The sequence below is a fragment of the Salvelinus alpinus genome, chromosome 2 (genome assembly GCF_045679555.1).
Source record: "Salvelinus alpinus chromosome 2, SLU_Salpinus.1, whole genome shotgun sequence".
NCBI classification, from domain to species: Eukaryota; Metazoa; Chordata; class Actinopteri; order Salmoniformes; family Salmonidae; genus Salvelinus; species Salvelinus alpinus.
Genome location: NC_092087.1, coordinates 66,682,447 through 66,696,787, shown reverse-complemented (window position 1 = coordinate 66,696,787; position 14,341 = coordinate 66,682,447). Strand labels below are relative to the sequence as shown.

Sequence of the window (14,341 nt, the reverse complement as noted above, 5' to 3'; positions counted from 1 at the left end):
TACAAAGTGTTGTTTTGGGGACAAATCCAACGCAACACATACTGAGTACCACTCTCCAAATGTTCAAGCATAGTGGTGGCTGCATCTTGTTAAAGGTATGCTGGTAGTCGTTAAAGACCGGGGAGTTTGGTTCACATGGTTCAGTCTGCTTTCCATCAGACACTGGGAAATCACTTTTCAGCAGGACAATAGCCTAAAACACTAGGCCAAATCTACACTGGAAGTTACTTACCAAGAAGACAGTGAATGTTCCTGAGTGGCCGAGTTAAAGTTTTTACTTAAATCTACTTGAAAATCTATGGCAAGATTTGACTCTGGGGTGTGAATACTTATGTAAATTTGATATGTCTGTATTTCATTTTCAATAAATGTGTTAAAATAAGAAAAATAAAACAATTCACTATGGGGTATTATGTGTATATGGGTGAGAATAAAAAAAAAAATCTATTTTAAATCCAGGCTGTAACAAAAATAAATGGGGAATATGTCAAGGGGTATGAATACTTTCTGAAGGCACCGTAAATTGCCTGAATTTGTGATTCCTTAAAGTGGATTCCTCAAAGTGTAAGCTGCTTCTGGTCTTTTCTCACCATTATGAGGTCTTATTGTCTTAAGTCAACATATACAGTGCCCTCCTGAATTATTGGCACCCTAGGTAAATATGAACCAAAAAGGCTGCGAACAATGTCTTTGTTGTTAATCAGCTTAATTTTACACCAAAATATCACATGAATCTAACCTTTAATTGAGTTTTTTTTTTTAAATCAAGAAATCATCATCAAGAAATAATACTTTTATTCAAAAACATGCAATTATTGGCACCCCTGCATTTAGTCCTTTGTGCACCCTTCCTTTGCCAAGATAACAGCTCTGAGTCGTCTTCTATAATGTTTGATGAGGTGGGAGAACACACAGAATGGGATTTGAGACCATTCCTCCATAGAAAAACTCTCCAGATCCTTCAGAGTCCTTGGTCCTCACTTGTGGACTCTCCTGTTCAGCTCACCCCACAGGCTTTCAATGGGGTTTAGGTCAAGGGACCGGGATGGCCATTGCAAAAGCTTAATTCTATGGTCAGTGAACCCTTTTTGTGTGGATTTGGAGGTATGCTTTGGATCGTTGTCCTGCTGGAAGACCCAACGACGACCAAGTTTTCGACTCCTGGCAGAGGCAGACAGGTTGTGGACTAAAATCTCCTGGTACTCGATGGAGTCCATGATGCCATGTCTCCTAACAAGGTTCCCAGGGCCTTTGGAAGTCAAACAGTCTCACAACATCACAGATCCACCACTTCACAGTGGGGATTAGGTTATTTTCTGCATGACCATTGCTCTTTTTACACCACCTCTGGTGTTTGTTGCCAAAAAGCTCTGTTTTACTCTCATCTGAACATAGAACCTGGTTCCAATCAAACGTGGTTCCAATGACATTTAGCAAACTCCAGGTGCTTAAATGTGTGGTTTGGTGACAGCAGTGGTGTTCTTCTGGCAACCCTTACAAATAATTTGTTGGCATGAAGGTGGCGTCTAATTGTAGTTTTGGAGACTTGATGAAACCAACTTCTCCAATTCTCCAACTGTGATCTTTGGAGATTGTTGTGCCACTTGAACTATCTTTCTCACGGTGCGTGGGGGCAAAATACACTTGCGTCCTCTTCCAGGGAGGTTCATCACAGATCCAGTCGTTTTAAATTTCTCTAATAGTGGAGATGGGTATTTTCAGGCATTTAGCTATCTATTTTATAGCCATTGCCTGATTTGTTAAGGTCAACAACCTTTTGTCTCATTTCATTTATGTGTACTCTGGCCTTTCCCATATTGATGGATGACTAAGGGAGTTTAGCCTGTGTGTCACCTCATATTCATACCCCAGTGAAACAGGAATTCATGGACCACTTAAGAGTTCCCAAAGACTCAGGTTACCTTCATGGTCATAAGAATTTCTAGGGCTGCCAATAATGGTGACACGCATGTTTTTGAATAAAATAATAATTTCTTGATGACAATTCTTTTTTCTTTTAACAATTGTAGAGGTTTAACAATTCGAGGTTATAGTCATATGATATTTAGAGTATAAAATCAATCTGATGAACAAAAATGAAATTTTTTCACATCCTTTTTTGTTCATATTTACCTAGGGTGCCAATAATTCACGGGGGTACTGTACAATTCAGTTAAAGATGCAAATAGTGTTATTTGACGTGTATCTTTTTGACACGCAAAGACCCAAATGACGTTACATACAGTGGATGCAAGGACTGACCATTCATGAGATCAAAAACTGTAAACATTTTTACAAACATTTTAGTAAAATGGTGCTTATATTTTGGGTTCTAATGGGGTAAAACAGCTGTTAAATTCTTGAAGAATCAATGGCAATGGCAATAATTTTGTTTAAAAAATGGACGCACCAATCACAGACTGTTGCTTTAACATACAGTAGACCTAGGCCTACATGTTGTACATCTAATGTTGTGTCCCTGGTATTGAGAGGGAGTGGGGGAAGGTGTAGCTCACCAGGTACCACTACGCTCATGATCAAAGGCAGCATATGATCCATCGCTTTTCCGATACGCCAGTTGCTGATCATAACCTTGACAATAACAAAAGAAAACCATGAACCGGGAAGATAATCAAAGCCGATTAGTTTTGTGCCAATAAGAAAGAACTTGTACTGATAACACCACAGGCAGTGTGGCGAGTTTCCCAAAGCCTTTGTAGCTAACATGTTATGTTATTTCACTCCACAACTCAGTCACAAAGCAGCGAGAGAGTAACAATGATTTAAAAAATCTATGTTTAACGGGCAATCTTCTGTGCGTTTTACAAACAAACGTCAACAAATGAAAAAAAAAAAGATTTGTACGAGTAGCGTTCAGTCTGGGTTGTGCAGTGGAAGTAAACACACTTATTTTGAAAATATAGGGAGCGTTACTCATCCCGAACGACGATCAGCATTTACCCACCTATTTTAATTTACCCCTACATCACTGACTGTCGAAAGATAAAGTACCAAATTCGCTACAAAGGCTAGGAAACCCACGCCTGATCTGTTCAAGCAGAAATTTTTTTTTTTAAATGCAAAAATCGAACAATTACTTTTTGTGTGCTTGTTAACCACAAATCAAATGTGAGAAACAAAAACATTAATTGTTAAAGCTGCACTGTAATATTAGGCCTATAGCATAACTTTAATGTGTTTACTTCCAATCAATGCTATCCTCTCTGGGAGGTGTGCAACTGTAAATCCAAAACTAAAATGTGGAATTCATCAACTTTCTCACCTCTTTGAATGTAGTTGACTGCTTGATTTCTGCGTTCTAATCCCACCTTATCCCACTGTTTGGTCGTGTCCAGGTAATAAGTGGCGATGAGAGGTAAAGTCATGCCTATCATGTTTTGCTCCCCACAGCCACCTGGTTGGCGAAGGAGGTCGCCCAGGGGTGAACCACTGATAGCTGCCTCTATCGTGCTGGCCAACTGCTCACCTGAAAAGATGCAGAGAGTAAAACATATATAAATGCAGACGTTAAAACATTATAAATGCATACAATTACACATAATAATAACTGGAATATGACTTAGTCAATGGTCAGTGACAACATGACAAAGACAGTTTATTTTTGTTTATTTTTTTGCCTTTATTTAACTTAACCTATAAAGAATACCATGGATCTAATAGACCTACACTACAACAGCATTATTACTGATCTGGACTTATCCCTACACTACAACAGCATTATTACAGATCTCAATTTATCCCTACACTACAACAGTATTATTACTGATCTCAACTTATCCCTACACTACAACAGCATTATTACAGATCTCAACTTATCCCTACACTACAACAGCATTATTACAGATCTCAATTTATCCCTACACTACAACAGTATTATTACTGATCTCAACTTATCCCTACACTACAACAGCATTATTACTGATCTCAACTTATCCCTACACTACAACAGCATTATTACTGATCTCAACTTATCCCTACACTACAACATCATTATTACTGATCTCAACTTATCCCTACACTACAACAGCATTATTACAGATCTCAACTTATCCCTACACTACAACAGCATTATTACAGATCTCAACTTATCCCTACACTACAACAGCATTATTACAGATCTCAACTTATCCCTACACTACAACATCATTATTACTGATCTCAACGTATCCCTACACTACAACAGAATTATTACTGATCTCAACTTATCCCTACACTACAACATCATTATTACTGATCTCAACTTATCCCTACACTACAACAGCATTATTACTGATCTCGACTTATCCCTACACTACACTCTCTTGAAAAAAGGCGCTATCTAGAACCTAAAAGGGTTCTTCGGCTGTCACCATAAAATAACCCTTTTTGGTTCGAGGTTAGAACCCTTTTGGTTCCAGGTTAGAACCCTTTCCCCAGAGGCTTTTTCGAAGAGTGTAAGCTTCCGAAGGTCCACACAATGTTTTATTCTATAGACCTACTGATGATCTTAATAGCCGTGGCATTTGCTACTCAGTGGTCCTCTAGCTTTGTGAACCAATACGAAGCTAGTGAGCCGAGGGCAACTATCTTATTCAACTAATGTTGTTAACACGTATTCGTAGTACATTTCTAAATGGTCCATGTGTGTCAGATCATTCCGTCTCACCTGTCACACTTATGTGTGTTCTGGCAGGTGTATTTGGAATCTGGTTAACCAGTGCACCACTCCGAACGCGCACAGTATCCGTTCCCCCTTTTAACCCGGAGAAAGACAGAGACAGAGAGTGACAGCGACAAAGACAGAGCGAGCAAATAATGTAAACAGTTGTTACGAGTTTTTCCATTCAATCTCACCTACAGGTAGAGCCATACAATTTGACTTGCATATTAAGAGAGGAAAATGTATATGATACTCATCAGTGCAACGAATGGTAATACTGTCACTGGAACTATAGATGATCTACATCTGTGTATGCTACCATACACTCACCGTGTTTGGCGGGATCCAGTTCCTTCTTCACCTCAAGCCTTGTCAGCACCCCTTCGGGCTGTCATTGTTAGAATGAAAACACGGTAATTTGCTCATTTACTTATTAATCAACTCAGCATATATGTTTTTTGCTTGAATTACAACAATTCACCTGGTGGCCTAGGTTTTCCAAATAGGGGCGATAAAGTATTTACTTTAACAGCACATAGGCCTACTTCTTATGGGAATGGTCTGGAATCATAGTAAAATAACTGGGCTTTCCAGTTACCAAAGATTCAAGATTCAACATCCGCCGCAAGGTTCAAGAACCGCCACCTTACTTTCGTATCAAAAATTAGGACAATGGTCTCATGGACCATCGGATCTTAGTACAAGGAGTCCCATTAGGTATGTTTTTAAAGGAGAGCTTACTGTATTTGCTGACAGGTTTTGAGGCACCAGTACAACACCAGACGAGCCAAAAGTCAACCTCTTCCAAAAGCACCTCACACCAGCTGAAATCTTCCTTCTTAATCAAGATTCATATTTTGTTCCAAAACACCTGTTATTGACTTTTCTATTGACCAGAAAATGTTCAGCTCTACCAGATTGTGTTTTTACCCACCACAAGTGACACCCACTCCACCTGTCTTGAAGAGATTAAATTCAAACCCATGAATACCTTGTGGAAGACGAGGTAAAGTCTGGTGGGAGCAGAATAAACAAAACAAAAAACTAAAATCTGTCCCTGAACAAACTACAGGCAGATTCTACACTCAATATTGTCATCAAGTGGACCAGGGCGGGCGACAGTGATTATGGATACTGGCAATTATATTGTTGAATACAAAAGACAATTGTCAGACTTCAATTTATACAGGCCATTGTCCTCCGACCCCACCCCAACCTACAACAAACTGAACAAGGAGACATCGGGGTGTGCCTCCCGAGTGGCGGAGCGGTCAAAGCCACTGCATTGCAGTGCTAAGGCGCCTCTACAGTCTGGGTTCGATCCCAGGCTGTGTCACAGCCAGCTGGGAACTCCATAGGGCAGCACACAATTGGCCCAGTGCCGTCCAGGTTATGGGAGGGTTTGGCCGGAGGATCTCCTTGTGACGGGTCAGGCGCCTGCAAGCTGACCACATTTATCAAATCAAATCAAATTTTATCAAATTTTATAGTTATGAGTTGAATGGTGCGGCTGGCTTTCGGGTTAAGCGAGCAGTGTGTTAAGAAGCAGCATGGCTTGGCGGTTCATGTTTCGGAGGATGCATGACTCGACCTTCGCCTCTCCCCAGCCCGTTGGGGAGTTTCAGCGATGAGACAAGATTGTAACTACCAATTGGATATCACAAAAAAGGGGTAAAAGAGACATTGGTGGAAGCAGTAAATCACTGATGAGAAAACAAGAGCATTCCTGTATGTCCAACATCCCCCTCTTCTACACGTAACTGAAGATCCACAAGGGCCTGGACAGGCAGACCCATTGTGTCAGATATTGGGAGCTTTCTACTCTGCCATCTTATCATAAAGTCAAGTGATTTCAGTGACAAGTGAAAGTCCTTTTCTCTAGCAACACTAATTATTTAGTGTTCTTCTTACAGTGTAGTTGGTTACATGGATGGCACCAAATAAAGCCAACCTGCACCTCGGATAGTTTGGGAAAGGTCAGAAGCAATGGTTTGCCTTACCACCACACGTAGCTCCTTCTTAACACCGTCCCGACCACCCCAATCTCGGACGGAGGCCTTCACCTCGATGGTATGGAGGCCCAGCTTCATGGGGATGATGACAAAGGGGACACTTCGTGTGGACTCGGGGTCCACCATAACAGTAACAATATACCTCCCCTTCTTGCTGGCAGAGCTGCACACGTCTGATGTCTCCCTCAGTTCTACACGGACCTGCCATTAAGGTGGAGAGGGGTAGTCACATCACCGTGCATCTAATCAGATAAATACCACACTGAATGGTATAATAATAATAATAAGGCACAGAAGAGGTCATACTGATTTTAGAATGAAATATTTGGGTTTACTCTGTATACTACCTGTATCTGCAGGTTCAACTCAACACGGTTGCATGCCTGCCTTTAAATGACAATAAGCTTACGGTTATAGAGTCCTTCCTGTAGTTGTGAAGAATGGCTTTGATTTCCAGCTGCTCATTGCGTACGGCAGAGTAGGGCAGCTTCAGATCAAGGAAGAAGTTCTTCCAAACAATTATTTTGAGCGGTTCAGACACACAGATTCCTATTGAGCAAGAGAGTTGCCATAAGATAGAAGATGTAGAAAGAGTAGCCACCAATATAGCAAGAAGGGTACAAATAAGTGAGAGTACCATGTGTTTTGGACAGGCCAATGGCAGTGATCTGCCAGCTGGTGATGGAATCCGGTAAGGTCCTTTTTATGTTATGCATAGGACTAAATGGTAAAAAGAAAATATGTAGGATTTTCATTACATGGGAAAAGGAATATGCATTAGAATGCATTTTACTGTAGTGCATTGAACAATCTCAATAAATACTGCTCTTACCACTGCTTATTGTCAGGACACTGCGGCAGACTCTCCTCCTTCCATAGCCAACTCTCAGGGAAGAAGGAACGGGAAATGATGTTGTTAAAACTTTCGAAATCCTCTTCTTCACCTTACCAAGAGTGACAGAAATTCAGACAGTTCCCATCACTGTTAATGTATTTCCCTTTTACACAGAAGGGAATACCAGAATATTTTATACATTCACACTCTGGTTTTGTTTATCACACTGGATTTACATAGTGTGCAATTTTAGAATTGACAATTCCAGTCCACTACAGTTGTTTCACTTACTGCGGGCTAATATGAGCTGGTCAGTCTTGGCCTCTTCACGTTTGGTGGCCATTTCTCTACAACACTTCAGGAAGGCTTCCACACACTCTGTTCCATCGCTGATGTATTGGGCACGCCGCTCGCACGTGTAATCTAGAATGTTCTTCCTCATACCGTCCATGCAGCACTGTCTCTCCAGGCCTGTGTACTGGCTCGCTAGGACAGAGAGAAGTGCATTATCAGTGAGATTCTGCATTATCGCAGAGTGATCTGCAAAACCTTTAGGGAAATCAAGTGCTGAGAGTTAAAGGAATTTTAAAAGGAATATAATTCAATGAAAGACAAAAAACCCTGAACATCATTTGAAGTTTGTTTAGTGGCCAATCTGGACAGCTGTCTTCCTATTTCGTAATTGGTTCTCATTCCCAGAGGTTGAAAACATAAACAATAAAACACTATTTGACATCCTTGCAACAGATGTCTGTTTGGTAAGAAAGAAGTACTAAGTTCTACTAATAAATAAATACATATGTACATGGTTAAAACAAAAACATCCAGTTTTAAGATCAGGCATCACAAGCAGAGAAACTCTTGTCCTACCCAGTGTGGTTACGACATCATTTATAGTCACTGCTCGTCGTCTCCTTGAGTTGACAGGGCAGCTGGAGACTAAAGCACACAAAGAAGAAGACGGATTTCAATGCACAAAACCTGCCTGGGAGATTTGACAAGGCAATATTAAGGACAAATGTTTTAGGCCTACATCAACCAAATTCCACAGTGAGAATGAAGATACTATGGTGAAGTAAAATATGATACACCAGCTGATAACTGGCTAAAATGTGATATTGCCAATAGTGTATTTTATAACTTAAGTATTAATATTATATATTATATAATTATATAGCGCTTTGCAAAGAACCAAAGTCACTTTACAATTGTAGAAAAAAAACAGTAGTCAAAACAAAGCCAGGCTAAACAAAAACATGAGAGTGAAAGGAGGCCACAATGAGGAGAAAGAGTGTGATGTATCAATGTACGAATGACTGAGCAGGTGTTCTGTGTGTCCGAAAACAAACGCTTAGTAGTCATTGGCATCTTTTTGCTACGTTGTAAGACTTTTACAAAGTGTCTAGAAATGATATCTGCGTGGCCAACCAAGGTATCAACCCTTATGAGGTCAGAAGTAGAAGTAAGCTGACTGCCAATGGTTTTGGGAGACACACAACATCCAATATTCGGCCAACACATATTTTGCACACATTCAGATCAGGTTAAAGAGATTGCAAGATTGTCAATTTTCAGATTAACTCAAGGATACCATTTGTATGTCTCTGTGTGCAGTTCGAAGTAAATTGCTAGCATTGATCAATGAAATTACAACCTATATTCACCCACTCAAAAAACAGCCGACAGTTATTGAATTTCTAATGTGTTATCATTATGCTTTCAACCATCTAAAAGCATAACCATATTCTAATGGAAAAACAGATTTTTGGTTTAGTTGTCACCCAAATGTCACCCAAATGCAAAGTTCAAATGGGAATACAAAGTCAGATATTTTGTTTATTTATACAAAGGAATAATGCGTCATCACTGTGCTTCATCTAATAGCAGAACCAAATCACTTGTATTGTAGTTGAGATTACACTAAAAGAACATGGTCCAAGTGATTAATGCCGTTTGAGATTCTGCACAGATTATTACAGCAATGTGAAGACCTCCAAAGACCTATTTAACCTTTATTTAACTTGGCAAGTCAGTTAAGAACAAATTCTTATTTACAATGACGGCCTAGGAACAGTGGGCTAACTGCTTTGTTCAGGGGCAGAACGATCGATTTTTACCTTGTTAGCTCGGGGATTCAATCTAGCAACCTTTCGGTTACTAGCCCAACGCTCTAACCACCAGGCTACCTGCCGACCTATACATGCTATCGTGTATTTGGGGAGGTTCTCTCATTCTTCTCTACAGATCCTCTCAAGCTCTGCCAGGTTGGATGAGGAACGTCGAAGCACAGCTATTTTCAGGTCTCTCCAGAGATGTTCGATCCGGTTCAAGTCCGAGCTCTGGCTGGGCCACTCAAGGACATTCAAAGACTTGTCCCGAAGCCACTCCTGTGTTGTCTTGGCTGTGAACTTAGGGTCGTTGTCCTGTTGGAAGGTGAATCTTCACCCCAGTCTGAGGTCCTGGGCACTCTGGAGCAGGTTTTAATCAAGGATCTCTCTGTACTTTACTCAGTTCATCTTTCCCTTGAGCCTGACTAGTCTCCCAGCCCCTCCTGGTGAAAACATCCCCACAGCATGATGCTGCCACCACCATGCTTCTCCGTAGTGCCAGGTTTCCTCCAGACGTGACGCTTGGAATTCAGGCCAAAGAGTTCAATCTTGGTTTCATCAGACCAGAGAATCTTGTTTCTCATAGTCTGAGAGTCCTTTAGGTGCCTTTTAGCAAACTCTAAGCAAGCTGTCAAGTGCCTTTTACTGAGGAGTGGCTTCTGTCTGGCCACTCTACCATAAAGGCCTGATTGGTGGAGTGCTGCAGAGTTGGTTGTCCTTCTGGAAGGTTCTCCCATCTCCACAGAGGAACTCTAGAGCTCTGTCAGAGTGACCATAGGGTTCTTGGTCACCTCCCTGACCAGCTTTAGGAAGAGTCTTTGTGGTTCCAAACTTCTTCCAAGGACGATGGAGGCCATTTTATTCTTGGGTACTTTCAATGCTGAAGAAATGTTTTGGCACCCTTCCCCAGATCTGTTCCTCGACACAATCCTGTCTCAGAGCTCCTTCGATCTCATGGCTTGGTTTTTGCTCTGACATGCACTGTCAAATGTGGCACAGTATATACAGTTGAAGTCAAAAGTTTACATACGCTTAAAACTAGTTTTTCAACCACTCCACAAATGTCTTGTTAACAAACTACAGTTTTGGCAGGTCGGTTAGGACATCTACTTTGTGCATGACACAAGTACATTTTCCAACAATTGTTTACAGACAGATTATTTCACTTATAATTCACTGTATCACAATTCCAGTGGGTCGGAAGTTTACATACACTAAGTTGACTGTGCCTTCAAACAGCTTGGAAAATTCCAGAAAATGATGTAATGGCTTTAGAAGCTTCTGATAGGCTAATTGACATCATTTGAGTCAATTGGAAGTGTACCTGTGGATGTCTTTCAAGGCCTACCTTCAAACTCAGTGCCTCTTTGCTTGACATCATGGGAAAATCAAAAGAAATCAGTCAAGACCTCAGAAGGAGGTGAACCACACGTCTGGTTCATCCTTGGGAGCAATTTCCAAACGCCTGAAGGTACCACGTTCATCTGTACAAACAATAGTACGCAAGTGTAAACACCATGGGACCACGCAGCCGTCATACCGCTCAGGAAGAAGACGCGTTCTGTCTCCTAGAGATGAACGTACTTTGGTGCGAAAAGTGCAAATCAATCCCAGAACAACAGCAAAGGACCGTGTGAAGATGCTGGAGGAAACAGGTACAACGTTTCTATATCCACAGTAAAGTCCTATATCGACATAACCTGAAAGGCCGCTCAGCAAGGAAGAAGCCACTGCTCCAAAACCGCCATAAAAATACCAGACTACGGTTTGCAACTGCACATGGGGACAAATATCATACTTTTTGATGAAATGTCCTCCGGCTTCCATCCCCAGTCTAACGGCCAGTCGGAGCGAGCCAACCAGGACCTCGAGACCACCTTGCACTGCCTGGTCTCCGCCAAACTCACCACCTGGTGCCAGCAGCTGGTGTGGGTGGAATATGTCCACAACACCCTTCCCTGCTCTTCCACGGGCCTATCACAGTTTTATTGTTCCCTGCGGTATCAGCCCCTGCTCTTCCCTGAGCAGGAAGAGGAGGTCGACATACCTTCTGCCCAGATGTTTTTCCGCTGCTGTCATTGTCCCTGGAGGAGAGCTCGGTCGGCCTTCCTCAAGACCACCTCCAGGTATCGATGACAAGCGGATCGCCATCGGATCCCGGCTCCCCGGTATCGTCTCGTGTAGAAGGTATGGCTATCCACCCAGGATCTGCCCCTCCGGGTGGAATTCCGCAAACTCTCCCCCCGGAATATCGTCCCGTTCCCCATCTCCAAGATCATTAGCCCCTCTGCTGTTCATCTTCTGTTGCCCCGTAACCTTCATATATACATTCCACCTTTATGTGTCCAGAGACAAACCCATGTCTTACAGCCCTTTGTCTCCCATTTCCAGGCCCAGTCTTATCGATGGCCAACCGGCTTACATGGTGAGGCGTCTCCTGAAGGTTCGACCTCGGGGCAGGGGATTCCAGTGCCTGGTTGACTAGGAGGGTTATTGTCTCCATCCCCCTCCAGGTGTTGCCCATCTTCCCCAATATATCCCCGGTGTATTTATACCTGTGTTCTCTGTTTGTCTGTTGCCAGTTCGTCTTGTTTGTTCAAGTCAACCAGCGTTTTGTGTCTCAACTCCTGCTTTTTCCAGTCTCGCTTTTCTCGCCCTCCTAGTTTTGACCCTTGCCTGTCCTGATTCCGAGCCCTGACCACTCTGCCTGACCCAGAGCCTGCCTGCCGACCTGTACATTTGACCCCCTCTGGATTACCGACCTCTGCCTTATCCTGAGCCTGCCTGCCGCCCGGTACCGTTAACTCACCTCTGGTTTACTGCCCCCTGCCTGCCTTGACCTGTCTATTGCCTGCCCCTGTTGGAATATTAAACTATTGTTTATTTGACGTGGTCTGCATCTGGGTCTCACCTTCATACCTGATATGGATAGCAACAGTGAATCTCTTTAGTTTTTAAGTAGTTTTTAAGCTAAGCAGTGCTTGGTTAAAAGCCTAGATGGGAGACCAAAAAGCAGCTGTTGATAGATCAAGTCTCCAGTTGGAGGTCCTGCCCAGCCTATAGTTTTTTTCTGATACTGGATATAACGTTGAAGATCTGACATTGTTTTAAAGGAACAAAGGTTTGTCTATGATTAAATTTGGTTACCATGATGACATAATCCTGTGGTTGAAATTTCACCCTCAAAACAACAGTTCCCTTCCCTTTTTCCAAAAGTTTATGACTTTTTTCAAATCCAATTTATTTTCCACATAGTTTCAATGTCACAATATGTTGACAAATTATGTTGAAACAACGTTGATTCAACCAGTTTGTGCCCAGTGGGTAGTGACACATTGCCTCTATCAAACCAATAAAGCATTTTGAATGGGTGCAGTTCCAAAGAGACATTGAGTTTAAAAAAAAGAAATACCTCTGACTTGCAGCAAGCTAGCGTGCATAAGATACAAAACAAATGCTACTAAAACAAATAGGCTACTAAAACAGAGACACGGACAAAACAAGAAAAAATACGAAAAATTGCCTTTACTAAGGCAATCGAATCCGAGCGCTGAATGCAATTGACTCCGACCGTTCCCATTCAAACTAAAAATCCAAATGTGAAGTTCGCCTGACTTCCGATAGTCAAGTGAACGAGACAGGACTTTGGAAGGCTGGCCACGCAAGACTAGGCAGGCCTGAATGTGTATTTCAGCTTTTATATAGAGGGCTTATACTTGGGCTTCACATACCTGTCCTCTGAGGGGTGTCCCCTGCACTGTTGGATGCAAACACCAGCCCAGCGTCGTAGAAAACGCCCATACTGTCCATTCCACTCCCTGCAGTGCAGCCTGTGTCATGTTTCTCTATTATGTCCCAGATCTAAGGATGGATTCATGCACATACCAATGTCATGTACACACACACACACACACACACACACACACACACACACACACACACACACACACACACACACACACACACACACACACACACACACACACACACACACACACACACACACACACACACACACACACACACACACACACACACATTTACCTATTCTTGTGGGGACAAAACAATTGATTTGCATTCAAAATCCTATTTTCCCGAACCCAACCGTACACTTAAACCTAAACCTCTAACCCTAATTCTAACCCTTACCCCTAATCCTAAAATAGCCATTTCCCTTTTGGGGACCGGCGAAATGTCCACACTTGTCCAAACGTTCCTATGTTACTATCCTTGTGAGGACTTCTGGTCTGCTTATGGTCCGCACAAGGATAGTAAAACCAAAAACACACATACACACAAATCAGCTAAGTCTGAAAACATTCCCAAGTGTTGGTGGGCAAGTATGGCGCAATCTTCTGTTTGGTCCAAATGTATTTCAGTTTAAGAGGACATAGTACAAATGGAAATGTTGCATCTATCAAAAACCCATTTAGCAATTTGTTTTTATTTGAAGATTCTCCTAGTTGAATTCCCTCGTAAATTCATTTGAGCAGAATTTTGTGCATTCGGAAAGTATTCTGGCCCATTCCTTTTTCCCACATTTTATTACGTTACATTTTGTTACGTTTTAATCCTAAATAGGATTATTTTTCTAAATCCTCATCAATCTACTCACAACATGATGGAAAAGTGAATTATTATATTTTTTTTGCAAATGTATAAAAATAAAATAACTTATTTACATACAGTTGAAGTCGGAAGTTTACATACACCTTAGCCAAATACA

At 41.8% G+C, this 14,341-nt stretch overlaps 1 protein-coding gene across 1 annotated transcript in view; it reads right to left on the bottom strand.

Moving 5' to 3' along the window:
- LOC139544098 (complement C3-like) overlaps positions 1-14,341 on the bottom strand; it is a 51,431-nt gene that overhangs the window by 18,969 nt on the left and 18,121 nt on the right. The window contains exons 15-25 of the mRNA XM_071350864.1: positions 13,347-13,476; positions 8,378-8,446; positions 7,799-7,993; positions 7,505-7,616; positions 7,310-7,392; positions 7,082-7,221; positions 6,661-6,873; positions 4,991-5,048; positions 4,667-4,753; positions 3,284-3,487; positions 2,517-2,592 (exon numbers count right to left, since the gene is read on the bottom strand). Coding sequence (XP_071206965.1) covers positions 2,517-2,592; positions 3,284-3,487; positions 4,667-4,753; positions 4,991-5,048; positions 6,661-6,873; positions 7,082-7,221; positions 7,310-7,392; positions 7,505-7,616; positions 7,799-7,993; positions 8,378-8,446; positions 13,347-13,476 — 1,367 coding nt within the window. The remainder of the gene's footprint in view (positions 1-2,516; positions 2,593-3,283; positions 3,488-4,666; positions 4,754-4,990; positions 5,049-6,660; positions 6,874-7,081; positions 7,222-7,309; positions 7,393-7,504; positions 7,617-7,798; positions 7,994-8,377; positions 8,447-13,346; positions 13,477-14,341) is intronic.